We start from the raw sequence: 27,254 nt of genomic DNA on the forward strand, positions 1-27,254 counted from the left end.
AACGTAATAATTATAAGCATCGCAGCAACGCTAATATTACTTAATTCTTAAAGAATTTCCTGTCGTAATTAAATTCGGGAGAGCATTGTTAGGAAACAATGGTTGGTTTTATTTACCGTTCCGCGAGAAATACTCTCGTATAATTAACATATCGTAATAAATTAACAAATGTACACTATCTTGCCTCAGTTTTATCGATTTTACTTGTTAATATGCGTTCTTAATCCAACTAGTTTTTAATATCTATTTGTTCAGAATTATAATAATTATACATTTAAATGTTTTCCTTTTTTTCAGGTATGATTATGTTTACTTATCACGAACCTATGTTTTCGCTAGCATGAGTCAGCGGGAGTTTCTCCACGTTGTACATTATTGTATCATACATTATTATATGCAGTGACCATCATTACGATCGTTACTCATTGTGCGTTTTAATTTATTTGCTTGTTGGAACATGTGTTTATTATGCAACCACGTGATTTCACACTGTTATCGTTTGTGCTTCAAACTGCATATGAAAAAAACCGATACGTGAGATATGCAGTTCTTGCAGATAAATTAAAGCTACCATTTAATACTGTAATTTTTTTTACCTGTACGTTAAAAGTGTGCCTGTGTTTGCATGCGTGTGATATATCGTAAGCTTATCTACATTTCTTTAATCTCGTTAAATAATACGACAGCTCTGTCGTCATTGGTGAGATGACGATATTTTTTCTGATTTACCTTAATTTTTCTTTCTAGCACATTAGATGTAGTGAAGTGATAGACTGCACGAATAGATCGAAATGAACCGTTCCTTTTTTTTCAACTTTATTTTAGCAAGCGGTGGAAGAGAAATATAAGCTCTGCGATGAAACATTGTCTAAGCTCCTGCAGTGGATCTCCGAGATCGAGGACAAGCTGGCGGATCAAGATACCGTGAAAGAAGATGTGGAAGAATTGAGAAAGCAGATAATTACCATGAAAGTAAGTGTGATGAAATTCGTAATAATCGAACATTTCTAAATACGCTTGCTTAAAGAGTTAGATAATTAAATGTTTGTTTTAATGAAAATTGCAGGAAATAAAGGAGGATCTCGAAGCGCACAGCCGAACCGTGTCATCCTGCTTAGATCAGATTCGACAAGTCGTCCTGACCGGTGGCAACGTGTTGTCCAGTGACGAAGTGTCCACATTGGAGAAGAACGGTCGATCTCTGAAAACCCGATTTGACAAAGCGTTGGACCGCACTGACAAATTAGTGAAACGTCTCACTGGTGCCAGAGACGAGTTAACGAAGTTCAAGTCAGTGTCGCTTGTGTAATTTCTGCGTAATTTAATATTTTTCGAAATTTAATCAATTCATCTTTCCATAGGAATGAGCTGACGACGTTCTCAATTTGGCTGGACAAAGCCAGAGCCGTACTCGAGGATAAGGAACGTTCGCTGTCCGATCTGAATAAATTGAGCAGCAGCACGGACACCACTCGCGATTTCATCAGCGATGTCATCGCTCACCAAGCAGATTTGAGATTCATCACGATGGCCGCGCAGAAGTTCGTCGACGAGAGCAAAGAGTATCTCCAAGTTCTCAACGACTTTAGGACCAGCTTGCCGCAAAGACTGCCGCACAAAGAGCCCACTGCCAGCCAGGATTCGCCGGTACGAGCCGAAGTGTCCAGCGCGACGGCTCGGTACAAAGATCTACTGTCTCGAGCGAATCTTCTGTCAGACAGATTATCAGGCGTCGGTGGTAAACAGAGAGATTATCATGATTCTCTGGATAAAGCTAGAACGTGGCTGAGGGAGGTCGAACCGAAGGTGCACAGAATTATTTCCGAGCCTGTCGCCGCCGAGCCGAAACAAGTAGAGGACCAACTGAGCAAAGCCAAGGCGTTGAACAATGAATTCGTCGCTAATGAGCGCTTGGTCGACAACGCTAAGCACAGCCTTGAGGCTTTGCTGCATTCTCTCGAGGGCCAATTGACGATCAACGAAGCTAACGAGCTTGAAGAACCGGTGAAGGCACTGGAAGATAAATACAAGCAACTCAGTAACGCCCTGGCTGACAAGTGTCAAGAGCTTGACACAGCGCTAGTGAGAAGCCAAGGAGTGCAAGATGCGTTGGACAGTCTCGTCGCGTGGCTGAATAACGTTGAGAGTCAATTTAAGTGAGTATAAAAAAGTATCTGGCATTATTTTAAGCTTATTTAAGTGTGTATTTTATACATATTCTAACACAAATTGTATTATTTAGATCGCTTCAGCGTCCAGCGAGCTTGCAGAAGGAACGTTTGGAGGAGCAACAAAGGGAACAGCGATTACTTCAAGCCGATCTGGATAGCCATCGTTTGAGCGTAGAAACCATCACAGCGAACGCTCAAGATCTTCTCTTGAACTCGAGCAATGTCCGCATCGCCAAGCGCATCGAGAGCAAGCTGAAGGATGTGCAAAGCAGATTCGAGAAACTGATGGACAAGTCTTTGAGGCGCGGCGAATTCTTGGATGAAATAGCGCAAGCTCTGAACGAGTTCCTCAGCGATGTATCTAAATTCGAGAGCTGGTACGCACACATGATGGAAGTGCTCGACGCGAGAGATCTGAGCAAGCTCGACATGTCGGAGTACGAAGGTAAAATGGCTCGATTGATAGACTTGCGCGAGGATCAGCGCGGCAATTTCGAAGATCTTATACGCAGCGGAAAGAATTTAATCTCCAAGAAGGATATAACCGAAGCCGGCGCGATCCGAGACAAGATCAAGGCGCTCGAATCCCAGTGGAAGGAACTGAACAATCTACTCGACGAGAAACAACGTTTGTGCAAATCGCGAGCGGAACAACACATCGCGTACGAGAAGCTGCGGGATCAAGTGCTCGATTGGCTCACTCGCACGGAGAACAAGGTGCAAGGCCTCGAACCGGTCGCTGTGGATTTAGACAAGCTGAAATTGCAGCAGGAGGAACTGAAACCAATACAAAAGGAATATCGCGACTACGGTAACACGGTCGACAAGATCAACGATCTCGGTATTGCTTACGACAGCCTGTTGAAGGAACGCGGCGAGAGTCCAACGCGTCGCCGTGGCAGTGCCAGTCCGACGAAGAGACCAGGTATTATTGCATTTACCGATGCATTTAATTATACACACGTGCAATCGTATAAACACTTTTCAGTGGCATGACTGTATTTTGCCTGCGAACTGCGTACGTTGATTCTTCGCGAACCGATTGTTAAGAGTCGGCTCGTGTGACGTATTAGTTATAGCAATTCTATTAGCTCATATACCTCTCACGTTGCATCTTTTTCAGCGCACAATCATTCCGCCGTTTCCGTTACGTTTGATCGTTTTTTTCTGTCATTTTTTTTGTAGTACTGCGAATGTCACAAGACGGTCGCTCGCCGTCACCCACTAAATCCTACGCGGTTCAAAGTCCGGTCTCTCCAGGTGGTAGCAGCGGATTCAGCAGTCGCCGTTCGAGCCAAGACGGCTTCCATTTGGAGGAACTGTCGCCGGTTCAGCAGCAGCTTTCCGAGATCAATCACAGATACGGATTGCTCGGCGTCCGATTGTCCGATCGCCAAACGGAATTGGACAACATTAAGGAGGAACTGAAAAAACATTTGGATCATTTGAAAGTGCTCTCTCAATTCTTGGATAAGGTAATTACATTTTTTGGAAAATAGCATTACATCTTTTCGCAATTTGTGTACAAAAATAAATGTTTTTCACAGATCCAGCGGCAGCTGCCTAAAGAAAGTATGCCCGCCACTAAAGACGACGCGGACAAAACAGCCAAGCAAGTCAAACTCCTCGTCGAGGAGATGTACGAGAAGCAGTCTCTGTTGGACAGCACTCGTACGCAAGTGCGTGATTTGGTCAGACGTAAGAAGGGAGCGGACGGCGTTGACAGATTGAACGATGAGATGGAAGACGTCGCTAGCCGCTGGAGATCGATCTCGGACAGATGCAAGGACAGAATCAAATTCTTGGAAGACATTAAAGACTTCTACGACACGTACGACGGTCTGAATTCGTGGCTTGGCGCTAAGGAGCGCATGCTGAGCGCTCTAGGACCGATTTCGCCCGATCCTCGCATGGTCGCGAGCCAAGTGCAACAGGTGCAAGTCCTCCGGGAGGAATTCAGAACTCAACAGCCGCAATTGGATCATCTGATACAAGTCGGAGAGAGTATTCTCGTCACGATATCCGTAGATTCTTCGGACGGACAAAAGATAAACGCGAAACTGCAGAGCATCTTGCAAAGATGGGCGGATCAAATGGGAAGATTGGACGAGAGAGCGCAAAGTTTGGGAGACGCCGTGGATACCAGTCGCGAGTTCGACGCCAGTCTTAATCGACTGCGGGACGCCTTGCAAGCAATTTCGGACAATTTGGACGAGTTGACTCTTGAAAAAGATCCCGAAGAGCAACTTCGTAAGATCGAGAATCTGGAGAGGCAGTTAGAAGGACAAAGACCGTTGTTGGCGGACGCGGAAATGGCCGGTGCGCAGTTATGCGAAGTTCTCAGCGACCCTGCATCGAGGTCCGAAATTCAAGGAAAACTCGCCACCGTCGGCAAAATGTATAACAACTTGCAGAAGAAGCTGGATCACAGGAAAGCTGAAATCGAAGGCAATCTCCGAGACGGAAGGCAATTTGAGGCTTCCTGTAGCAGAACTCTTGGATGGCTCGCCGACGAACTTGGCAATATGTCTGAGAAGCTGCTGGTGTCTGCTGACAGAGAAGTTCTGCAACAACAACTTGACCATCACGAAGTATGCATAAATATTCAAAAAATTTGCATTTTTCACTTACATATACAATAGCGAATATAATTTAAAAGAGCTACTTTTCATTATTAATTTTATTTGATAAATTTGGATAAAACTATTTCTTAAATATGTTAGTAAAATATGTGATTTTTATTTTTTATATAAACTCAGTAAAATAACTGATATATAAATGATTTATCTTTAACTTTTATTCATTATTGTGTATAACTTTACTTTTTTAAATTACTAATAAGCAAATATTATTTTCAGCCTGTATATCGAAATGTGATGGGTAAAGAGCACGAAGTCATAATGCTGTTGAATAAAGGACGTGACATACTTGCACGGTCTCAGAAAGCTGAAAACCGTTCTCTTCAACGCGACTTGGACAAGATGCAGTCGCAGTGGGATCGCTTGAAGAAGGATACCGTCGAGAGACACACCAGATTGCAGACTTGCGCGGAACATTGCAAGAAATATTACAAAGCTCAGGACGTATTCCTCCCGTGGCTCCGACAGGCCGAGGACAAATTGGATAGCTTAATTCCTACATCCTTCAGACGCAAAGACATCGAGAAACAGCTGAAGGAATTGTCATCGTTCAGGAACGAAGTGTGGAAGCACTCTGGAGAATTTGAAAATAATAAGACGCTCGGCGAGACGTTTGTCGGAGCTTGCGACATTGACAAACAGAACGTGAAGAATGAACTCAGCGCTATGAAAACTAGATGGGATAAATTGAACAATGGTATGCGCAATTATTTATTTTATATTTTATAAGTTATTTTAAATAATTTAATTTTATAATTAAATTAATTTTTATAATTATTCTATATATTTTTCAATCACGATTAATTGAATCATTTTCTGCAGATTTGCTGTCTAGAACACAGTCTTTGGAAGATACCGCACGTCACTTAATGGACTTCAATGAGAACTTGCGCGATTTGCAACACGGTTTACAGCGTTGCGAAGATAAATTAGCCTCGCACGATGCTCTTGGTGGAGCAGCCAAGGATCCAAAACTTCTCGACAGAATAAAGGTAACGAAAATTCATTGGATTCTTATAAAAGATAAAATAGAAGATCTATTTAATATAAGAATGTATAATTTTATAATTATTTTCAGAATTTGCGAGAGGAAACGACGAGCTTGAAGAAACCCTTGCAATGCGTGAAACAACAGGCGAACGATCTCGTGAACAAAGCCGGCGAGCAAGGCGTCGATGCGACACATTTACAGGACGAAATTGATAATGTTACAGATCGCATTAATGATTTGCAAGCGAAACTGGACGACAGATGCAACGAGTTGCAGAGCGCGGCGACAGCGGTCGCGCAATTTAACGATCAAGCAAAATCGATCAATCAACATCTGACGGCTCTCGAGAAAGATTTAGATTCCATGAAGGCACCCGGCAGAGAAATTAAGATTGTACGAGGCCAATTAGAGGATACTTCCAGAGTCATCAGCAGAATTATCAAGCTCTACGAAGATATTAGTGATCTGGAGAATCGTGGCGAGCGTTTGGTCGATTACGGTTTCGCCGCTGACGCTGTAGCAACCAGAAATCAAGTCGATGGATTCAAACGACAAATTGGCAAACTGGATGAGCGTGCGCGTAACAGAGAGGATGAGCTCACTTCCACCTTGAACAAGCTGCAAGAGTTCTATCAATTGCACGCTGAAGTTATGGAGGGTATTAGTGACGCAAACGAACAGGTCAGAAAGTTCAAGCCTGTTGGATCCGAAGTGGATTCGATTAAGGCTCAACAGGAGGACTTTAGAGCTCTTAAATCCAACAAGATTGAACCGCTGGCGCACGCCATCGATGAGTGTAATGCACTCGGTCAAAATCTCATACAGACTGCAGGACGAGATGTCAACACAAGTAACATCGAGAAAGACGTCGACAAAATGAACGAAAGATGGAACGATTTGAAAGATAGAGTAAGTAATTGATTTTTTTCTACAAGTGTTGAGAAATTTAATATATATTTGGAAAAAAATGTGGATAAAATAAATTTTTTTCTTGAATTATATGTGTCTCGAAAAATAATGAATAAGTGAATTGATCTAAATCTTGTGTTAACTGCGTTATTTATTTGCTTTCAAATTGTCGCTATTTAGATTGACTACGATTAATTAGGATTATAAAATTTATAATTAACGTAATATAATTATAAACGTGTCGACGAAATTGCTGTTGCTGTTGTAAATTACACGAATTTATTAATGTTATTGACGTCTCTTTGATTTAGATACATATATGAATTTAAGTTAAAGAAATAAACATATTTAGTTATTAACACACACACACATTTTTTAGCGTATGATTAATATTATATACATTTAAAATTAACGGAGAATTCACATCTTATTACTGTTTTACTCACAATTTTTAATTTTTTTTTAGCTGAATGAACGAGATCGCAAGCTCGACGTTGGATTATTGCAATCTGGCAAATTCCAAGAGGCTTTGGACGGCTTAGAGAAATGGTTGACCGATACAGAAGAAATGGTTTCCAATCAGAAGTCACCGTCCTCCGATTACAAAGTTGTGAAAGCGCAGTTGCAGGAACAGAAATTCCTGAAAAAGATGTTGCTGGACCGTCAAAATTCTATGTCGTCTCTCTACAATATGGGACGAGAAGTAGCCGCAGATGCAGATCCGAAGGAGCGTAAAGCCATCGAGAAGCAGTTGAACGATCTAGTGGGCAGATTCGATAATCTGACCGAAAGCGCCGCGGAGAGAATGGACGCTCTCGAGCAAGCTATGGTGGTGGCGAAACGATTCCAAGATAAATTAGTGCCGCTTGCCATCTGGTTGGACAAGACGGAGAAGAAAGTAAGAGACATGGAGTTGGTTCCCACCGATGAAGAGAAAATACAACAACGCATCAACGAGCACGATGTACTTCACGAGGACATCATATCGAAGACGCCTGATTTCAGCGAACTCACGGAGATAGCAAGCCAGCTAATGTCGCTCGTGGGCGAAGACGAAGCCGCCGCATTGGCCGACAAGCTTCAAGATGCGGCGGACAGATACGCCGCTTTGGTCGAACGATCTGAGGCTCTCGGCAGCCTGTTGCAACGCTCGAGGCAAGGCTTGCGTCATCTGGTTCTCACGTATCAAGATCTGCAGGCGTGGATGGAGAACATGGAGATCCGATTGTCGAAGTATCGCGTTTTGGCTGTGCACACGGAGAAACTTTTGCAGCAAATGGACGATCTCGCGGACCTCACGGAGGAGATTTCCACGCGGCAAACGGAAGTCGACAGCACCGTGGATTCCGGTCTGGAACTGATGAAGCACATCTCGAGCGACGAGGCGCTTCAACTGAAGGACAAGTTGGACTCGCTGCAGCGTCGATTCAATGATCTCGTCACGCGCGGCTCGGATCTTCTGAGGCACGCTCAGGAGTCCTTGCCGCTGGTGCAGCAATTCCACGATAATCATAATCGATTGATGGATTGGATGCAGGGCGCGGAGTCGGCTCTTCAGTCCGCCGAGCCTCGCGAGGAGGAGATCATACGACTCGAGATGGAGATATCGGAGTACAGACCCGTCTTGGACAAGATCAACGCGGTGGGCCCGCAGCTGTGTCAAATGTCGCCGGGCGAGGGTGCCGCGACTATCGAGGGTCTCGTCACTCGGGACAACAGGCGATTCGATGCGATCGCCGAGCAGATCCAGAGGAAGGCGGAGAGGATTCAACTGAGCAAGCAGCGTTCCCTGGAGGTGATCGGCGATATCGACGATCTGCTCGATTGGTTCAGGGAGGTCGACAATCAACTCCGCGAGGCCGAGCCGCCCAGCAGCGAACCTGAGATTATCCGAGTACAATTGAAGGAGCACAAAGCGCTCAACGACGATATATCCAGCCAGAAGGGCCGAGTCCGCGATGTCATTTCGACGGCGAAGAAGGTGATACGTGAAAATATTCAGCACGAGGACACGTCTACTATCAGAGACAAGATGGAAGATCTGCGCGAAACGATGGAGATTGTGTCGGCCTTATCGACGGACAGATTGGGAGCTCTGGAGCAAGCTCTACCGTTGGCTGAGCATCTTCGCGACACTCACGCCGGTCTCGTCAGCTGGCTAGAGGAGGCCGAACAGCAAATCGCCATGTTGCCTATGCCCGCTCTGCGACCCGATCTGATCGCGGCGCAACAAGACAAGAACGAACTTCTCATACAGAGCATCAACGAGCACAAGCCTCTGGTGGAGAAACTCAACAAGACCGGCGAAGCTCTCATCAAATTGTGCAACGAGGAGGAAGGTATAAAAGTGCAGGACATTCTGGATAACGACAACGCGCGCTACGCCGCGCTGAGAGCCGAATTGAGAGGTCGACAGCAGGCGTTGGAACAGGCGTTGCAAGAATCTTCGCAGTTCTCCGACAAGCTGGAAGGTATGCTGCGTGCGCTGTCGTCCACCGCTGATCAAGTGAACGGCGCTGAGCCTGTCAGCGCTCATCCTCCTCGTTTGCGCGATCAGATGGAAGAAAATGCAGCCTTGGCGGACGATCTTGCACAGAGATCTGAGGCTTACGCGGCCGTCAAGAAAGCCGCGGACGATGTGATCAGCAAAGCCGGCAATAGAGCCGACCCGGCGGTGAAAGACATCAAGCGCAAGCTGGACAAGCTTAACAAATTATGGGCGGACGTGCAGAAGGCAACGACCGACCGCGGTCGCACTTTGGACGACACTTTGGCTGTCGCCGAGAAGTTCTGGGCCGAATTGAACGGAGTGATGGCTACCCTGAGAGAGCTGCAAGACGCTCTCGCCGGACAGGCACCACCGGCCGCTCAACCGGCCGCCATTCAGCAGCAGCAGGTGGCGTTGCAGGAAATCAGACAAGAGATCGATCAGACCAAACCGGATGTCGAGCAAGTCAGAGCGTCGGGGCACGAATTGATGGGATTGTGCGGCGAGCCGGACAAACCTGAAGTGCGCAAGCACATCGAAGATCTGGATCAGGCTTGGGACAACGTCACCGCTTTGTACGCTAGACGCGAGGAGAATCTAATCGACGCCATGGAGAAGGCGATGGAGTTCCACGAGACGCTGCAGAATCTGCTGGAGTTCCTGCAGGAGGCCGAGGACAGATTCGCGGACATGGGTCCGCTCGGCAGCGACATCGACGAGGTGAAGAAGCAGATCAAGCAGCTGGCCAACTTTAAGGCCGAGGTGGACCCGCACATGGTGAAAGTCGAGGCGTTGAACAGGTGACGAACCTTCACATTTACATATTGAAGTTATATGTTAATGGCGTTGCAAAGAGTTCAGTGCCCAGCATTGTCCCCTTTGTGCAATTTCCCACCCGAGAAATTATCTGCGACAAAACGTAAATTCTAATCCCAACTTTTGTTTTTCTCTGCGCCGGTTCCCGAACATAGGAGTCTGACAAGGCAAGTCCAATCACTCTCAGTGTTGTCGCTGGTAGTTAGAGCATGGCTTCACATTGTACCGTGTCTACTTCCATCCGCCCGTTTAGTTTAATAATCTTAACAATTTACATTTAATCTCCAACCCCCCCCCCCCCCCCGTGTCACCTCAAAGGCAAACTACTCCCGCCGCATGCAGCAGGTGGATCAAGTGAGCAACCACGAGAATCCGTAGATGATAATAATACAATTTATATTCTTGACAGAAGAATAACGTGGAAGCGGCAGTAATCAATATCCAGTTGATATTAATTTCTCTGGTAGCTAAACTCGTTGAGATTTTTACACCCGTCCTCCCTGTAGATCTGGTGTTCAATGTTGTGTGGTGCGAAAATACGTGGCTGCATATTGGCTACATAATAGAATAACAAATCTTGTACAGCGATGCATTTTTCTAATTGTATCATTTTCTTGTATTTAGACAAGCGGCAGAATTAACGGAGAGGACGTCTTCCGAGCAAGCAGCAGCCATTAAAGAACCACTCGGTGCCGTGAACAAACGATGGGACGGCCTGCTGAGAGGCTTAGTGGAGAGGCAGCGATTGCTGGAGAACGCGTTACTGCGGCTCGGTCAATTCCAACACGCGTTGGACGAGCTGTTGGTGTGGATCGAAAAGACAGACAAAACGCTTGATAATCTCAAGCCGGTAGCCGGCGATCCGCAAGTGATCGAAGTCGAGCTGGCCAAACTGAAGGTCCTTGTGAACGACATACAAGCGCATCAGACGAGCGTCGACACTCTGAACGACGCCGGACGTCAGTTGATCGAGGATGGCAAAGGCACCGCGGAAGCGTCTACCACGGCCGATAAGCTAGGCACTTTGAATCGCCGTTGGCGAGATCTGCTGCAGCGCGCTGCTGATCGCCAGCGAGAACTGGAAGACGCTTTGCGAGAGGCGCAATCCTTCACCGCCGAGATACAGGACTTGCTGTCGTGGCTGGGCGACGTGGATAACATGATAGTAGCCTCCAAGCCCGTCGGCGGTCTGCCCGAGACCGCGTCCGAACAGCTGGAACGCTTCATGGAGGTTTACAACGAGCTGGAGCAGAACCGTCCAAAGGTCGAAACAGTGCTGCAACAAGGACAAGAGTATCTGAAGAAGGCAGACACGACCAGCGCGGGTGGATTGAATCACAATTTACGCACGTTGAAGCAGAAGTGGGACAACGTGCTCGCGCGCGCCAGCGATAAGAAGATAAAATTGGAGATCGCGCTGAAGGAGGCTACCGAATTCCACGACGCGCTGCAAGCGTTCGTTGATTGGCTGACCAACGCTGAGAAGATTCTGACGAATCTTAAACCGGTCTCGAGGGTTATGGAAACGATACTCCAACAAATCGAAGAGCACAAAGCATTCCAGAAGGACGTCGGCGTGCATCGCGAGACCATGTTGAATCTCGACAAGAAAGGAACTCATCTCAAATACTTCTCTCAGAAGCAGGACGTGATTCTTATTAGAAACTTGCTCGTGAGCGTGCAGCACAGATGGGAACGAGTGGTCTCCAAGTCGGCAGAGCGGACAAGAGCGTTAGATCACGGTTACAAGGAGGCCAGAGAATTCCACGACACCTGGTCGAACTTGATGAACTGGTTGGACGAAACCGAAAAGACGCTGGACGAAGTCGCGGCTGACGGACTCGGCGGCAACGATCCGGACAGAATTAAAGCGCGCCTCACCCGACACCGTGAGATACAGAAGGCGCTGAGCGCTAAGCAGAGCACGTACGACACGACGATGAAGAACGGGAAAACGTTGAAGGACAAAGCGCCGAAGACTGACGAGCCCGCTTTGAGAGAACTTCTGAACGAGTTGAAGAACAAATGGACTACTGTATGCGGTAAGTGCGTGGATCGACAGAGGAAACTGGAGGAGGCCCTGCTGTTCTCCGGACAGTTCAAAGACGCGATTCAGGCGCTGCTCGAGTGGCTGAGCAAAACCGAGAAGTATCTGGCCAACACCGGACCGCTTCATGGCGATCTGGATACTGTAACCAATCTAGTGGAGCAGCATAAGACCTTTGAGAGGGATCTGGAGTCGCGCGCTTCGCAAATGGAGTCCGTCATCAAGACAGGTCGCGAGCTGGAGTCTAAAGCTTCCATCGAGGACGCGTCGATGATCAGGTCGCAACTATCCGAATTGAACAGCCTCTGGGACAGAGTGACCAGTCTATCGTCGAAGAAGTCGAGGCAACTAGAAGACGCCCTTCGAGAGGCCGAACGACTTCACAAAGCTGTTCACGTGTTGCTGGAATGGCTGAGCGACGCGGAGATGAAGTTGCGATTCGCCGGACCGCTGCCGGAAGACGAGCAAGAGAGCAGAAACCAACTTATGGAGCACCAGAGATTCCTCCGCGAGTTGCAGACTAAGGAAATCGAGAAGGACAACACGTTGGAGCTGGCGCACATCATCCTCGGAAAGGCTCATCCGGACGGCGCCGCCGTCATCAAACACTGGATCACGATTATTCAATCCAGGTGGGAGGAAGTGGCGACTTGGGCTTATCAGAGGAACCAAAGGCTGGAGAATCATATGCAAGGCTTGCAGGTTCGCATTATGCCGCTCATACGTAATATATTTTATTCTGTAAAACGAAATATTATAATTATATCCGCATTTGCAGGATCTTGACAATCTTCTCGAGGAGTTGTTAGCCTGGCTCGAAGGTTTGGAGAACACCTTGAACGCCCTCGAAGCGGAACCCTTACCGGATGACAGGGCTACGCTCGAAATGCTCATCGCGGATCACAGAGAATTTATGGAGAATACCAGCCGAAGGCAAAACGAGGTTGATCGCGTGTGCAAGGCCCGGCAAATCAAGCCGATAAAGGATGCGAGAAAAATATCGAAAATTAGATCGCCAGCGCCCACGTACGTATTTATCGATATGAAAATTTACGTGTAATTTATGTGTCAAATATCGACATAAATGAGACTTCTCTCTGTTTGTTGTAAAGTAAATGTGGATACAGAATTATGGATGCTGACATCGTGCAGAGCATCGTATTCTGTTATGCTTGTATAAATCATCGAGTTTTCTGTGCACATTTGTGTTACGTTTGTGTATTTTGTATTTAATTAATTAGTTGGATTTCTTGTCACGAATTTTATGCACATTGCAATTGTACTGACAATTTTACATCACCGTAAAGAATCACGAAAATCTCACGTTTTCAAGCTGCTTGCAATTTTTTACGTTTTTGCTTTTTTCTGTATTGTATTTGTGTATTTAACTGTCGCATGATATGTCGCTTTTGCAATGGAATTTCAGTAAGGATCTCTATCAGGATAGCGAGCTTGAGCAGCCTCAACCTCGTAAGCAAAGGTGCGTTTTCCATCGTAACATAAATTTAGCTTACGCAATTTAGTCGAATAGTGTTTTCGTAAGTACAGTGTTCATTAATTTAGTATGTGCATTTTAAATGTACATATTTCTTTTTGTATGATTTCTATATTCAGAACACAAAACAATTCCGACCACACAATAATTCTTATTCGCACAGTCAAACAACAAAGCCAACAGCAAAAGTCTACGATTTAGTAAATATTACATGTATAAAATCACGTTCAATGTAACTCACTCGCTTGTTAGTCGTGTCCGCAATATTCACAATCTTAATGTTCGCACTGTCTGCACTGTGTTGAAAAAAATCACTCACGTTTTGTCTTCACATGTTTTGTGTTACATGCTACACCATCATAATGCATACACATAGCTTTAAGACATCAAGTTACAATTAAGAATTGCTTTTCAACACGAGGAACAGGAACAGATTTTATGAAACATTTATCGAATAATTTTTTATACTTGTAATAATACTTGTACTAATAATTTTATTATACTTGTCATATAAATTTTTAATCGGCAAAAAATTCCAGTTTTACACTTTTAAATCTATTTATGATACACATAAAACAGTTTTATAAACCAAATTGCTGAGACGCAGCACGTCGACGAGAATTTTATACATACTTTATTTAGTAGAAAGTGTTTGAGTGATGTGACGCATGTTCCTGTTTAGCCGAGGCAGCCCAGGTCGTGACAGAACGCCAGATCTTACATTGCCACACATCGGTCCACGCTTCCCACCTAAAGGAAGGTTCGTTAGTCTACTTTTACTCGAGTTCATCTTACATTCCGATTTTCATCCGAATTTCATCGTCCAGGCATTACTCTGCTTAATGACTCAACGTATCATACGACTCATTAATTAATTCGGTAATGGGTTTCTTGCTCTTTTGCGGGTTGAAATGGTTGGGTTTTGAAAAACTGCTACTATTTGTTTTCGGACATTATTTGTTTTGTATTGAGAGTGTGAAGTTTTCTAATGCGAGATACATATATTACATGTATTTTTTATTCTATTTTTCTGTCGCGAAAACCGTATATTGGATATTCATTTCTCTTATCATATTTCTTATATTTTTGCTGTGAAATTATAATTATTATAGTTGATTAGTTATTAATTATTATAGTTGATTTAGAGAGAGAGAGAGAGAGAGAGAGAGAGAGAGAGAGAGAGAGAGAGATATAGTTGATTATCAGACGAAATAACATTTAACATTTCCAGTTTTTACATTAAATATGTTCGTGTTTATTTATTTTTTCATGCATTATATAAATTACTCTTTTCCCGGCGAGCAGCAAAGGAGCCGAACCGGAATTCCGTAGTCCGAGAGTTAAGCTGCTCTGGGATAAATGGCGTCATGTTTGGATGCTGGCATGGGAACGTCAACGTCGCCTGCAGGACAAATACAATTACATTCAAGAGTTGGATCGTGTCGCCAACTTTAGCTGGGAAGATTGGCGCAAACGGGTAAGAGTCGTAACATAGATTTATCTTGTCTTTAAAATTTTTAAATATTACTAGAGCATAATATTGTGGAACAGACATTAATTAACTATTTAATTTATGTAAAAACTTAAAACGTTTTCTTTACAATGATTAACTTTTTAACATCAGCTGATTAACATTCTAAATCATTTCTTTCTTCAAAATATAAAACTTCAGAGGAATATAGCACAATTTTTAATTTTACTTAAATATTTGTTCATTTTGATAATTATCACACATGCTGTTTATTTTCGAAATTACAGTTCCTGAAATTCATGAATCATAAGAAGTCCAGGCTGACCGATCTGTTCAGGAAGATGGATAAGAACAACGACGGACTTATTCCGAGGGAGGACTTCATTCAAGGAATTATGAACACCAGTATTTACCACCTCATTAATTCTTTCCTACACGATAGCATATTTACTGTAACTCTAACAATCTGATTCTGCAATTCATAGAATTCGAGACTTCTCGTCTGGAGATGGGCGCTGTCGCCGACCTCTTCGACCGTCACGGCGAGGGCTTGATAGACTGGAAAGAGTTTATCGCCGCCCTGCGACCCGACTGGGAGGAACGACGAACGTACAACGACACAGACAAGATCCACGACGAAGTGAAGCGGCTGGTCATGCTGTGCACCTGTCGCCAGAAGTTCCGCGTTTTCCAAGTTGGCGAAGGAAAGTACAGGGTATGTGCATATCGCGACAACTCGAGAAACAATTTGGCGCGTAGCTTTAATTAACTGCCATATGTTATCAATATTATCACATATTATTTCCATTACTGTGAAATTGCAGTTTGGTGACAGCCAGAAGCTGCGATTGGTTCGAATCCTACGCTCCACTGTCATGGTACGCGTAGGCGGAGGCTGGGTAGCGCTAGACGAATTCCTCTTGAAGAACGACCCGTGCCGCGGTAAGTCCACACTGCAAATTCTCAACCTGACATTTCTAGATGATCCGGGAATAGGCTGAGATAAATAAATCGTAACCGTGTACTTGTCTCTATCCACAATTTTCACTGTCAGTAAGGGGAACAAAAATAAGGAAATGATTAATGGGAAAGTCGTGTGATCGATCGTGCAACTTAGTTGCTGAACATGAAGCACGTTTGTGAGACAAATTGCTCCTTAATTGCAAGCGACTGAAGCAACTTTCGAAAGAAATTTTCTACAGTACTATCTCCTTCTCTCCGCCCTTTTCCCCCAAGAGGCAATTAAACTTGCATTCCTGTTTAATTTCGATACTTCTAATCATTGGAAATGACATACCTTTAAATATTTGTTATTGTTTAATAACAGCCATGCGTTAACGTTTTATTTTTGTTTCCATCGCTCTGATTTCATCTTAATCAACATTAATTTGCTTTGCTGCATTATGTGCGGAATAGTGGTACTTGCGTGACGAACTTATTAATGGAAATAATTCATTAACGGAAGTGTATTTGAACGTCGATTCGACATAACCGTTTCGTGTGCTGTTATATCCTAATACTAAATATGTTTCAATGTATTATATGTACGATTTCGACTCCTGAGGTGTCATAACATTGTCATTAATCAAATAGACGCAACTCAATATTAATCTAACATTTTAACGAACAATCGAGGGTAGTCCACACCCGCTGTTCAATCGCTTTCGCTTATCTAGTACAACCATTTTTCTGCCATACATATATTAATTTAATTCACTTGCTCTCGTATTACAGTTGATGAGTGAAAAGAAACTGAAACTTTTTACCATCGACGGTCTCTAATTTTTTTTCTACATTACATTTTATGTTTCGCACTATTCGCAATATGCATGAGGACGATTAATTTGACAATCACACATTGAATTGCGTGAGAAATGTTGTCGTTTACTCTAACTTTCTCTGTAAATTTTCTTTCATTCTGTCTTTTCCGTCCCTCCATCGATATTAAACTCCGAAAAATATCTACTTCGTGATAGTGTAATCATTAATGATCTATCAGAGAACCTTTTTGGTATGATTTCGTGGATAGTAGGGTAGAAGGTAATACTACAGTAGGCATATTTAACATCTTGTTGACTATATACTAACGTTAACATCATAACTGTCCTTTACCGTCCATCGTACCGATCCTCCTTACATCCCCGACTCTTCGACAAATATTTCTGTTCATTTCGTTTTTGTGTGTCTTTTTTTTCGTTTGTTTCTCGAATGTGTATTTCGCTGCGCGAACTCGCGACAAACATGCATGACTATATATCTCGCTCTCTCTCTTTCTCTCTCTCTTTCTCTAATCGGTTCTGCCTCTCGAATCGTGATTAACTCGTTAAGTTTTTCTAATGCCAATACCGGATCCTAACAAACCGGAACAACATGAGGGTTGGTGTCCGCTCGGTGAGAACTGTTTTACGTGCACACAATTTATTCATGGCCTATACGCTGAACCGAGTCTCACTCGCGAGATTATCGAGAGCCTTATTCGGAATTCCAGTCGCGCTGAATATTCGCCGATAGCCGAGACGCCCGGCGATAACTGTAGCAATTGTTGTAGTATAGGCCATGAAGGTGATATTCCTAAGTATGGAATGCATGACGTTGTTTCGCTTGTTCGGACTAATTTTCGAAGTGTTGTCTTTTTGTTGAGTATGTCTATATGCGTGCGTATGCGGTTGTATTATATGAAACGATTTGATATTGTCGATTACTGTCCGGACAAGGTAAATAGATTGCGCAGGTAAAATTAACGCTATAATTACTGCGTAATGTTAATTGTCCCGCCTCTTCGATGAAGTATCGAGCGTTAAAAAAAAAAAAAAGAGTGCCTGTGTTTAGGATGCAGATTTACGAATGTAGTATACTGCAATCGTTTCGCTTTCTTTCCCCCGTTTCGTACCGTTTTTCAGTTTCTTAGTTTTGGTGGATGGTTTACATTAACAGATCTATCCAGTAATTCCCACAATTATTTCCCGTGCGAACGTTCTATCCTGTTAATATTCAATGTGATTGTTTCATACATTTATTTGCAATGGTGAGTCTTGGCGTGTCCTTCGTAGCCCCGTTTCTCCGTAGAAATATCCTTGCTAGAAGACGACCAATGCATGTTTAGTGAATTTTAGTATGGTTTATGAAATTATTATCCAGAATAGAAAATGATTTTTGTACATACGAATTTATTCAACTTTTATTCCTGTTTAGTTTATAAAAATATATACCAACTAAAGTACATTGGTTTCTTTTGGCATGGTTACGAGTATAATTGCAAAAGTTTTTTTATTTATTTTTTTTATATGTAGAGTGTTTTGGAAAATTGTGCCTTTTGCCATCAAAAGTTATAATTAAAATTTTAAAATTAAAGAGAAAGAAAGAAGATTAAGGATAAAATTGTTAATAAATCATGAGCTTCTAATCAATTTAAAGATGGATGAAGTGAAATCTATTTTTCTTTTGCTTCTTAAACACTCTATATATTGTGTAAATCAATTGCTTGGGTACGTGAAATGTGCAATAATAAGCGACGTCAATTGTCATACTTGTCACATTTTTATCATGAAAGAAAAATTATCAAAAAATATGTAGAATAAATACGTCGCGAAACCGTACGTTTCACGCGAATACCTGAAGCACTGAATATCAGTACTGTTATTATCGTATTGTGAAATTGAATCAATGGCAGAATACTTATGACGGCTCCTGTATTATAAACCGTTCTGTGTAATAATTTATGGTAACGTGAAGCTTGTGTCGCGTAACTGTCTTAATTAGCTTGTATCTCAAATACTCGATTTTATTACACTAGAACTTTTTTTCGAACGTATATTCTAAATGCGCTGTCTTTTCTTTTTTTTTCCATGAACACACGACACACATGCGGGTGAAATACACACGCACTCATACATACATTTACTCGGAAACACGCACGCATACCGTGTTACGACCAACATTTTTTTTTCGCCTTTTCTTCTCTCTCTCTCTCTCTCTCTCTCTCTCTCTCTTTCTCTGGAAACTATATTTTTTATCCTGTCCATTATTGCCGCTATTCATTGATAACGCGCCGCATGCCTTGATATTGTGAATCTGTAAAAAAATATCGTCGCACCTTCCGTTTCATACAACTCACGACTCTCGTTCCGGATGTTGCCGTTCCGATATTTATACATTTTTTTTTGCTTTATTTTTTTACTCTTTTTTTTTTTCTTGTTAATCTAACACCGTTCTCGCGTTCGTTATCTCATCTCGACGTCATCCGTTTCGCTCTCTTTCTCTCTTTTTTTTTTTTCTCTGTCTCCGAATTTTCTGTACAAAACTGAAAATCTCTCTGGCACCTCCCCGTACCCCGCATCCCCGAACGCCTTCTTCCTAACTGCGTGCACGCAACACACTGTAGCCAAGGGAAGAACGAATATCGAGTTGCGGGAGCAATTCATACTAGCGGACGGCGTTAGCCAGACTATGACGGCCTTCCGGTCCAAGCCGAGCCCGACCTCGACGCTGCAGCGTACGCAGATATCCTCCAGCACTGCGGGACCGATCACCAAGGTAAGAAGGGTCACCGTCGTGCGATCGACGCGAACGCGACGCAGCACGTACGGTACTCTTTCTTTTTTTTTTTTTTTTTTTTTTTTTTTCGTTGAACATTTTGTTTCTCTGCCGTTAAAGTTTTTAATCGAACTGTAGAATACTCGCAAATTTTATACCGGTCAAGGTATTATTAGACTTCAACTTGCCGTTCAGGCATCACATTTGGATAGTTAAGTTGCACGTACACATTTATCTGGACAAGTATCGATGCCTCGCTCGTTCAACTTCGTGTCAGCGATTCATGTAAGTACAAGACCAATTTCTTAAACTCGTCAGCCTAGCCGTTTGACTTTCGCATGAGCATGGCAGTCTTCAGACAGTTGCGTTGTTTGAATATGTAATGGCAGCTAGAAATAGACGACGCTTATCTATTCTCATCATTTGTCCTGTCAAAGCGGTTCGACTGCACCAGACATTTCGACAAGTCCGTCGTGTCTGTATGTCTTGGACACTTCGTTCAACCTCAGGAGATGCGATTTCGTAAATTTTTTACCTAATCTCCTCCGCAAATCCTTCCCTACTTATCGTGTCACGTGGCGCGAGGAGAATACACTTTCCAGTTCCACGCAATTATCTTATCCTTGAGAAAACCACGGGAATTTACAGAAACATTGTTACGCTAAATTGTAGGGAAAGTTTTATACGACTTTTTTTATCCGACCGGTTGTTGTGTTCAAAGGGAAACGCCAGAATCGTACATCATTTTAGTGTGGAGATAGTAGCTGTTCATTTCAGGAATATTTTTCTCGTTTGGAGCGAGCCTCCCGATAAAACGGGTCGCTGCGATTGCATGAGGGAGCTAAAGATTTTCGTTTGTGGTGTAGCGGAGGAGTTTATGAGCCAGCTGATGCCGATATTTGAGAATTTGAGGCAAAAGGAGGACCTTCCGTGCTCGTATCCCCTTCACATGCACGCCCCCTCTTATCATTGGGTAAATAACGAAGATTTTCTCAATTTTTTCTATTGCCGTTCGTGTGGTGTTTTTACACGTTGACACACTTGAGTTTGGGTTTTTCGGTGTGACCGCAACACTTGATTCTGATGTGACTCGAGTCGATTGACGGTGCATTTTTATATAGACTGTCACTGTATCTGCTTGTCTTCGTCTGCTAGTTTGTCTCTTTGTTACAAAGATTTTGATAAACGAGTGATTATGCATGATTGCCGAGGATCGTGAACAAGTAATAATAATAAGTAATTATTCATGATTTCCAAATTGAAAATTGTAAATGTTTCCAATTGATGATTTGATAAATGCATGTCAGGAGAACTGTGTCAACTTGAAGTAATGCGAAGAAAAATGGATAGGAATAGAGGCTTGGAAAGAAAGATCTGCCTTATGTTTATCCATTTTTCTAGAAGGATCATGTGATGAGGAACTTTCGTGTCTCGAACGTAAATTTATTTTGCGATCTGGCACTGTTCGGGATACAGCACACTCTACATTAATTTTCGTTGAACGCAGCATCTTTTTATCTCATTCACCACATCACTTTACATCGAATTGATTTTTTTTTTCGTTAATCGTCGAGTATCTGATTTTGTCAGAATTAATTTGGACGCCTCTAACTAACTCCCTGCCCCTTGCCCTTCGGTAGAGAATGATTGACACAATTCCTCTTTGAGCATGGGAATGCTCTTTCGCTAATTATTATTTCACTTGGAACCTTTTGTAATAATATTCAATTTCGAACAACAAGCTCGTGTTAAATGTACGAAAACTTTATACAAAATCGATTTCGTGATTCTTTCTTGTTTCTTGCATTCAAAATGTAATAATTATTATCGAGAACACTTGCAAGATTACAGCTGTAACTTGAAATCAAATTTTGCAAATCAATTCCGCGAGGAGAAACATGCAATTTATTCGTATAACGAACTCACATCGGGAAGACGTAGTTAATTTATTGAACGTGAATATGCATAACGAATGTCGTATCCTGTATTGCTGCGTGCGTAGTGGCATTGATTGGAGATACCTCGAATCACCATAAGCTACTGTATTTCTCCCAACTTCTTCTGGTAAGTTTGCATGCCATCTCGCTTCACTTGTCACTCGACTTTGGTAAAAGGTAGCATTTTTATTTTATTCAAGCTTCCTATTTCAGTAGTGACAGCGTTTCGACGAGTATAATGGACCGCAGACCGGTATATTATTACTAGTTCGCGGCTGTGCACAGGTTTGAGTTGCTTGTTGAAGTATTAGCAATAACAGTAATGCATTTATGTAACAATTTATTTTTTGTAAAATTTATTTTTTTATTTATTAAACGGATTATAGAGTTTATAAAATAATTGACTAGAATTTGTGCTGCAGTAGTTTTACATTTCCTCGTAGAATGTCTTTTTCACAATAGTATTAGAGAAGAGAAAGCACACGTATGTATTCTCTAATTATTATAAATTATTAATATATTTAATTTTATTTTATTATAAATGAACAATTTATGGAAGATAAACTGTTTATCATGTATTACAAGTAGTACATATTTTTCAGCAGCTTAAAAAATTACTTGCTAAAAGCGTTTTAATAAACTGCGCGCAGCGTAACTTGCACACAGCAAATATTTGCAACTATTAATAATTCATTAATTGTATGTTGTTTATGGCGGCAGAGAACGCGTAACGCAAAACTGTACTCATCCGATAGCTGTACTGAACGCAAATTAGATGTACGATGGCTTTTTATGCTGTTGCACACATTTACATACATTTACATTCTTTATCAATGAAATTTCCTTCACCATCTAGGTAAGAGAACGCAGTGCTCGCAGCGTACCTATGGGTCAATCGCGAGCATCGCGCTCATCCTTGAGCGCCGGCACGCCGGACAGCCTTAGCGACAATGAAAGTTCCTTCAAGTTATCTGGTAGGAAAACCAGCACGCCTTATAGATCTACCGTGACGCCCGGTAAGCGTTTGCTCTAAATTAGAAGCTGAAAAAATTATATCACTGTCTACAATCAACTACATTGTGATGCTTACAGGTGGTAGCCGTCCATCTAGCAGGCCGGCCTCAAGACCTGCCTCCCGACCTGCCAGTAGACCGAGTAGTCGACCAGCGTCGAGACAGGGAAGTAAACCGCCTAGTCGATACGGATCCACGCAATCCTTGGATGGTACGAATAATTCACTAATAATTTTTTTTAGATTTTTATATTTTTTTATTGTTTGTCGCATGTTTCTCACCTACAAGTGATTCTGTAAAATCATCTCTGATCTCGTTACAGATGATTCATGCACGCCGAGTCGCATCCCGCGAAGAACAGTCGTGGGTGGCTCCGGCAACACTCCGACGTCCAGTAGACACAACAGCATATCTGGTAGGAAACTCACGACTCCGATGAATGGCTCGAGCTCCCGACCCCGCACCCCGACAGGATTGATCAGTCCCGCCGGCGGAGTGTCCTCCAGGTTTGTAGTCCTCGGCGCGCGTCACCTCCCACTTGAAACAAATAGATCAAGGACTAACTCGCATTAGTGTGCCTTAAATAGAAATATGCATAGGCAACATGTATAACGTGTGCATAGATTAACGATAAACGATCAGTAGTATCTCATCTTACGCGAAACTAATTGCGATGGTTCGAAGAATGTTTCGATATGTTATTCCCAAGGAATCGATTTTTACTCATGTCTTTTTCTACCACCGAATGATTTTTCTCCATTTTGTGTTTTGTTTTTTTATACCATTTTTCTCGCTTTTGATTTTTGAAAATTCCAACATAACAACAGTTACATTACGTACATTGTGACACATACCACGTGTCGATACTGCCAATATATTCAATTACGAAGGACCGAGATTTGACGAGGATACGTGATGTATTACACATCAATTGATCGAACCACTTATCACATCTCGTGTTAACCGCAAAACATTCACGCGACTAACCGATCGATTAGAATATCGACGTAATCATTAACAGATCTGGTTAACAACATTTTTTAGGTTTGGTTCAATCCATAGAGCTTCGAGCATTCCAACCCTGACTGGTGTCGGAACACCGATCAGGTAAAGCAGATTAACGAATCGGCAGTTTCAATTAAAACTGGTTCGGGAAAGCGATTGTTCTGCGGCTTTTATTTTGCGCTTCGCATTTGCCATTTTACATGTTATCATTTTACAAATCAAAATTACAGTAACAAACAAAATGCGAAATGCAAAATGGAACGCCGTAAGATGTTTTGTGGTGTATAGTGTTTTTTTCTTCTGGAAAAGATGGTGGTTTTGGTCATGGTGACGGTGATACATTATGCTTACTTCAATTTCCGATAAATGAATCGTATTTTCTTTTCTATTTTTTCCCCTTATAGTGTTTACTTCTTTATAATTTCTTCAATCGATAAATCAATCGTATTTTCTTTTCTATTTTTTCCCCCTTATAGTTTACTCCTTTATAATTTCTTCATCCACTTTCTGCGCGGTATCGAAACAAATTTCATTGTCATATTCATGCAAAGTAGCGTGCAATAAAATGACATTTCGATGGTTAATGCCTTAGCCGCTCTAGGATACCCGTGTATGTGGGGGTGGATATTAAATCTCCTCAGTCGACCACCAGCAATATGTCGACTCATTCAACACAAAGCAACCATTCTACGATTTCTACTGATTCCACTGGGTATGGCTGAACTTGGGCTTTCGCATGTGTAACCCGTTTTCCGTTTTTTCTTCTGTACTTATCGAACGTTTTGCTTTGCCTTTTTCTTCTCGCATCATTATTATCGTTCATGCATGTTACACAATGTTCATTATTTAATATTTTTTGTTTTTATTTATGTTAATATTTAATTTTGCAATTGTTACATCGCATGGTCTTATCGAATTATCTGATTTTAGCAACTTTTTGTTTTCTTCTTCTAACTAGCAATGCAGTCAAAGTATTTATAACACAAAGTATTGCAGTTTTGAAGTTGGCTTTTATTCTTACAAGTTTGATGAAGTGCTTGTATGATAACCGTGTTATACGAGCTTGTAACTAACAACTTTTTGTCTGCTAGGAGCAGTTCCGTGTGCACAAACTCAGCAACTAACATACCAACAGCCGTAAAGCAAGCTAGGTAAACATCAATCTTAATTCAGAATTTTTTTTACTACTTTTCCTGACACGTCCTGAAAATTTGTCTAAAGAAAGGTATCAGTACCGATTTGCATTTGAGCAGCTTCAACAGTGTTCGACAGTAATGCACGTGCGCGCTTGTTTACGACGATCGTTTGTTTCAGGGTACGCACACCGTCCAGTGGATCCAGCACACCGCTGCCGCCTTCGAAGTTATCGAGGAAACCCTCCGGTGCTTCCGACACGTCCGTGTCGGGAACAACGCCGAGCACACGGAGAGGAAAACCCACGCCGATCGAGCAACGCGCGCCGTTCCGATTGTAATAGCTTATTAACGGAAATGTAGCTTATAAAACTCGCAAATTATGCCTGAACATAGAATAAATATATAAAAGAAAAACATCCCCGCTGCATATTAAAGGATGACCGCAAGGTATTACAGGGAACATATTGTTATTATATGATAAGAGAGAGAAATATGCGCGTGATGCGCGCACGCTAAATCGACTGGATCGAAATTTTTCATAGAAGGCAAATGAGGAATATATAAATTATGATATAATTTTTATCATTCTGTTGTATTTCGCCAAGTACTGAATGCCATTTAAATTATGAAATACCAATGAGTGTTTGATACTCTCTTAAAGTAAGGGATGAACGAGTTAGGGGAGGTTTATTTATTTCATGCTCGCGTTAGAAAGTGCTTAAAGCGTCTATCTAGTTTATAATAACGCATGGGAGCGAAGTAAATTATTGTTATAAATACTTTAACCACGGTATTGCCGAAAAAGTGCAGGGTTAATGCGCTATAACTGAAAATATTTCGGCGAGATATTTCATATCTCCGTCGACTCTCTTGATTAAGGACAATACTACTAAAAAGATTTTATTATAAAAAGATCAGCATTATATGTATTATAATTACGCTTATGTTTGAAGTATAATTAGATGCGTGTAATTACTTTTAGCGTAGTTTGCTCATTTCCCGCACGCATGCCTTTGCGTGTTTTATACCGTCGCGTAAATTGTCCGAGGGTTTTCTCGGTGAAACTTTGACCCATATAATTGAGTAAATTGTATACTCGAAGACATTAATTTATTTAATATTTTCTGCTTGACTTATGTATATTAGTCATAAGACGTAATTAACGTCTAACGCGCATTTGTTAAAAAAATGAGAAAGAAACTTTGTATGCGTTTCTCGATTAGGCAATCGACATTCATTTTTGTTATCCGTTTCGCAAATTGCCGCACATATTGGACTAGTCGTATATTTGTAAAAATCAGATTGAATCTTTTCTTGTTTTATTTTCTTTTTTTTTTGCATTATGCAGCCAATTGTATAAGAGAATTATTCTATGTGTAATCTATAAATATTGATTGATTTTAACAATCTGTTTAAGAGATATATACATATATATATATATATACATATTACTTCGAGGAATATTTTTAACGTCCTTGCGAAACGGAATATCTTGCAGTTTTGTGAACAACTACGACAGTAATCAAACCTAGTTTACGATTACGCACAAGTTTAACCCTCGAACGGTCGTAGCTGAAAAGCATAATTTTATAGGCATTGATTTTTAAAGTAATGTCAAAGTAATGTCTATGAAATTCTCTTAATTAGAACATGCCAATTATCAATATGAAATGTTCAATGAAGATGGTTTAAATTGTGGATTTCACTGACGGAGCGAGATATTAAATTTAAAAAAATTTACGCCCGTTCCAGGGTTAACACGCGATTCGCTTTTGTTATGCGTTTGCGAATCGATTTATTAATATATAAATAAATAAATAATGATTATTATATAATTATGTATCTGTGTAATTATATAATAATTGCTGATTATAATTGATTAACGTGAGATTTAAGAGTTCAGGGGAACATACCTAACAGCGTTAAAATATTAAATAAAGAAAAAATTACGTGTGAATAGCTAAGTAAAATATATTCCGTTGCGCGAAGTGGCCTGTTAGGTGACGGGTAGAAAAGAAAAACTCTGAGAAAAAAAAGACATTTCCATTTTTTTTACATGTATACTTTTAGACGCGATTAATATATAACGAGATACGACTCGCTGCCTCTTTATAAATGTTACGTAATGCGATTAATCTTATTAACAACTTCTCAGCGTACGATTTTTTGTTTCTTTTTCACTTACCGAGAAGTGCTGTATCGATGCTAATAATGCAGTGATAAAGAGAAATATAACAAACAACACGCACACGTATGGTATTTCAGTGAAAAGCATACTCTCGTCCCAACTTTCTTTTCTATTTTTTTTTTTTTTTTTTTTTTATTCCCTCGTCGAGCGTTGCGTAATGTGCAAATGTAAAAAGATGTATATATATATATATATACAAAATATTGGCGCGTGCATATTTTCCTTTTTTGCACGTTTATATTTTTTAGCTGAAGGCTGTGGCATTATCGGAGTACAGATTCTGCTTACCTGTCCTCGACGATGCATAAATTAAGCATAACTACTTAACTATGTAATGATCTTACGTGAACGGATAGGATTTTCCTGAACACGCCAACTCCCATTCTCCAGTGTTAACTGACAGACACAATGTATA

At 41.8% G+C, this 27,254-nt stretch overlaps 1 protein-coding gene across 39 annotated transcripts in view; it reads left to right on the top strand.

The window, feature by feature from the left end:
• The window catches only part of shot (dystonin-like protein short stop), a 98,987-nt gene extending 72,086 nt beyond the window's left edge, over positions 1 to 26,901 (top strand). For 12 of the 39 annotated variants that reach the window (XM_067353070.1, XM_067353069.1, XM_067353071.1 and 9 more), the window contains 27 exons: positions 826 to 972; positions 1,067 to 1,290; positions 1,362 to 2,156; positions 2,243 to 3,096; positions 3,357 to 3,646; positions 3,719 to 4,762; positions 5,030 to 5,507; positions 5,633 to 5,802; positions 5,889 to 6,710; positions 7,177 to 9,998; positions 10,170 to 10,181; positions 10,639 to 12,763; positions 12,840 to 13,087; positions 13,488 to 13,541; positions 14,239 to 14,316; positions 14,862 to 15,033; positions 15,315 to 15,432; positions 15,513 to 15,742; positions 15,852 to 15,969; positions 17,356 to 17,418; positions 19,409 to 19,560; positions 22,354 to 22,513; positions 22,590 to 22,721; positions 22,833 to 23,016; positions 24,108 to 24,227; positions 24,607 to 24,666; positions 24,830 to 26,901. In XM_067353070.1, coding sequence (XP_067209171.1) covers positions 826 to 972; positions 1,067 to 1,290; positions 1,362 to 2,156; positions 2,243 to 3,096; positions 3,357 to 3,646; positions 3,719 to 4,762; positions 5,030 to 5,507; positions 5,633 to 5,802; positions 5,889 to 6,710; positions 7,177 to 9,998; positions 10,170 to 10,181; positions 10,639 to 12,763; positions 12,840 to 13,087; positions 13,488 to 13,541; positions 14,239 to 14,316; positions 14,862 to 15,033; positions 15,315 to 15,432; positions 15,513 to 15,742; positions 15,852 to 15,969; positions 17,356 to 17,418; positions 19,409 to 19,560; positions 22,354 to 22,513; positions 22,590 to 22,721; positions 22,833 to 23,016; positions 24,108 to 24,227; positions 24,607 to 24,666; positions 24,830 to 24,989 — 11,832 coding nt within the window. In that variant the 3' untranslated portion in view covers positions 24,990 to 26,901. Of the gene's footprint in view, positions 1 to 825; positions 973 to 1,066; positions 1,291 to 1,361; positions 2,157 to 2,242; positions 3,097 to 3,356; positions 3,647 to 3,718; positions 4,763 to 5,029; positions 5,508 to 5,632; positions 5,803 to 5,888; positions 6,711 to 7,176; positions 9,999 to 10,169; positions 10,182 to 10,638; positions 12,764 to 12,839; positions 13,088 to 13,487; positions 13,542 to 14,238; positions 14,317 to 14,861; positions 15,034 to 15,314; positions 15,433 to 15,512; positions 15,743 to 15,851; positions 15,970 to 17,355; positions 17,419 to 19,408; positions 19,561 to 20,426; positions 20,534 to 21,562; positions 21,625 to 22,353; positions 22,514 to 22,589; positions 22,722 to 22,832; positions 23,017 to 23,554; positions 23,618 to 24,107; positions 24,228 to 24,606; positions 24,667 to 24,829 lie in introns of all 39 variants that reach the window. The other 27 variants (XM_067353089.1, XM_067353087.1, XM_067353092.1 and 24 more) reach the window with 23 other exon arrangements.
• Positions 26,902 to 27,254: the final 353 nt, after the last annotated feature.

This window comes from Linepithema humile, chromosome 4 (assembly GCF_040581485.1).
Source record: "Linepithema humile isolate Giens D197 chromosome 4, Lhum_UNIL_v1.0, whole genome shotgun sequence".
Classification (NCBI taxonomy): Eukaryota; Metazoa; Arthropoda; class Insecta; order Hymenoptera; family Formicidae; genus Linepithema; species Linepithema humile.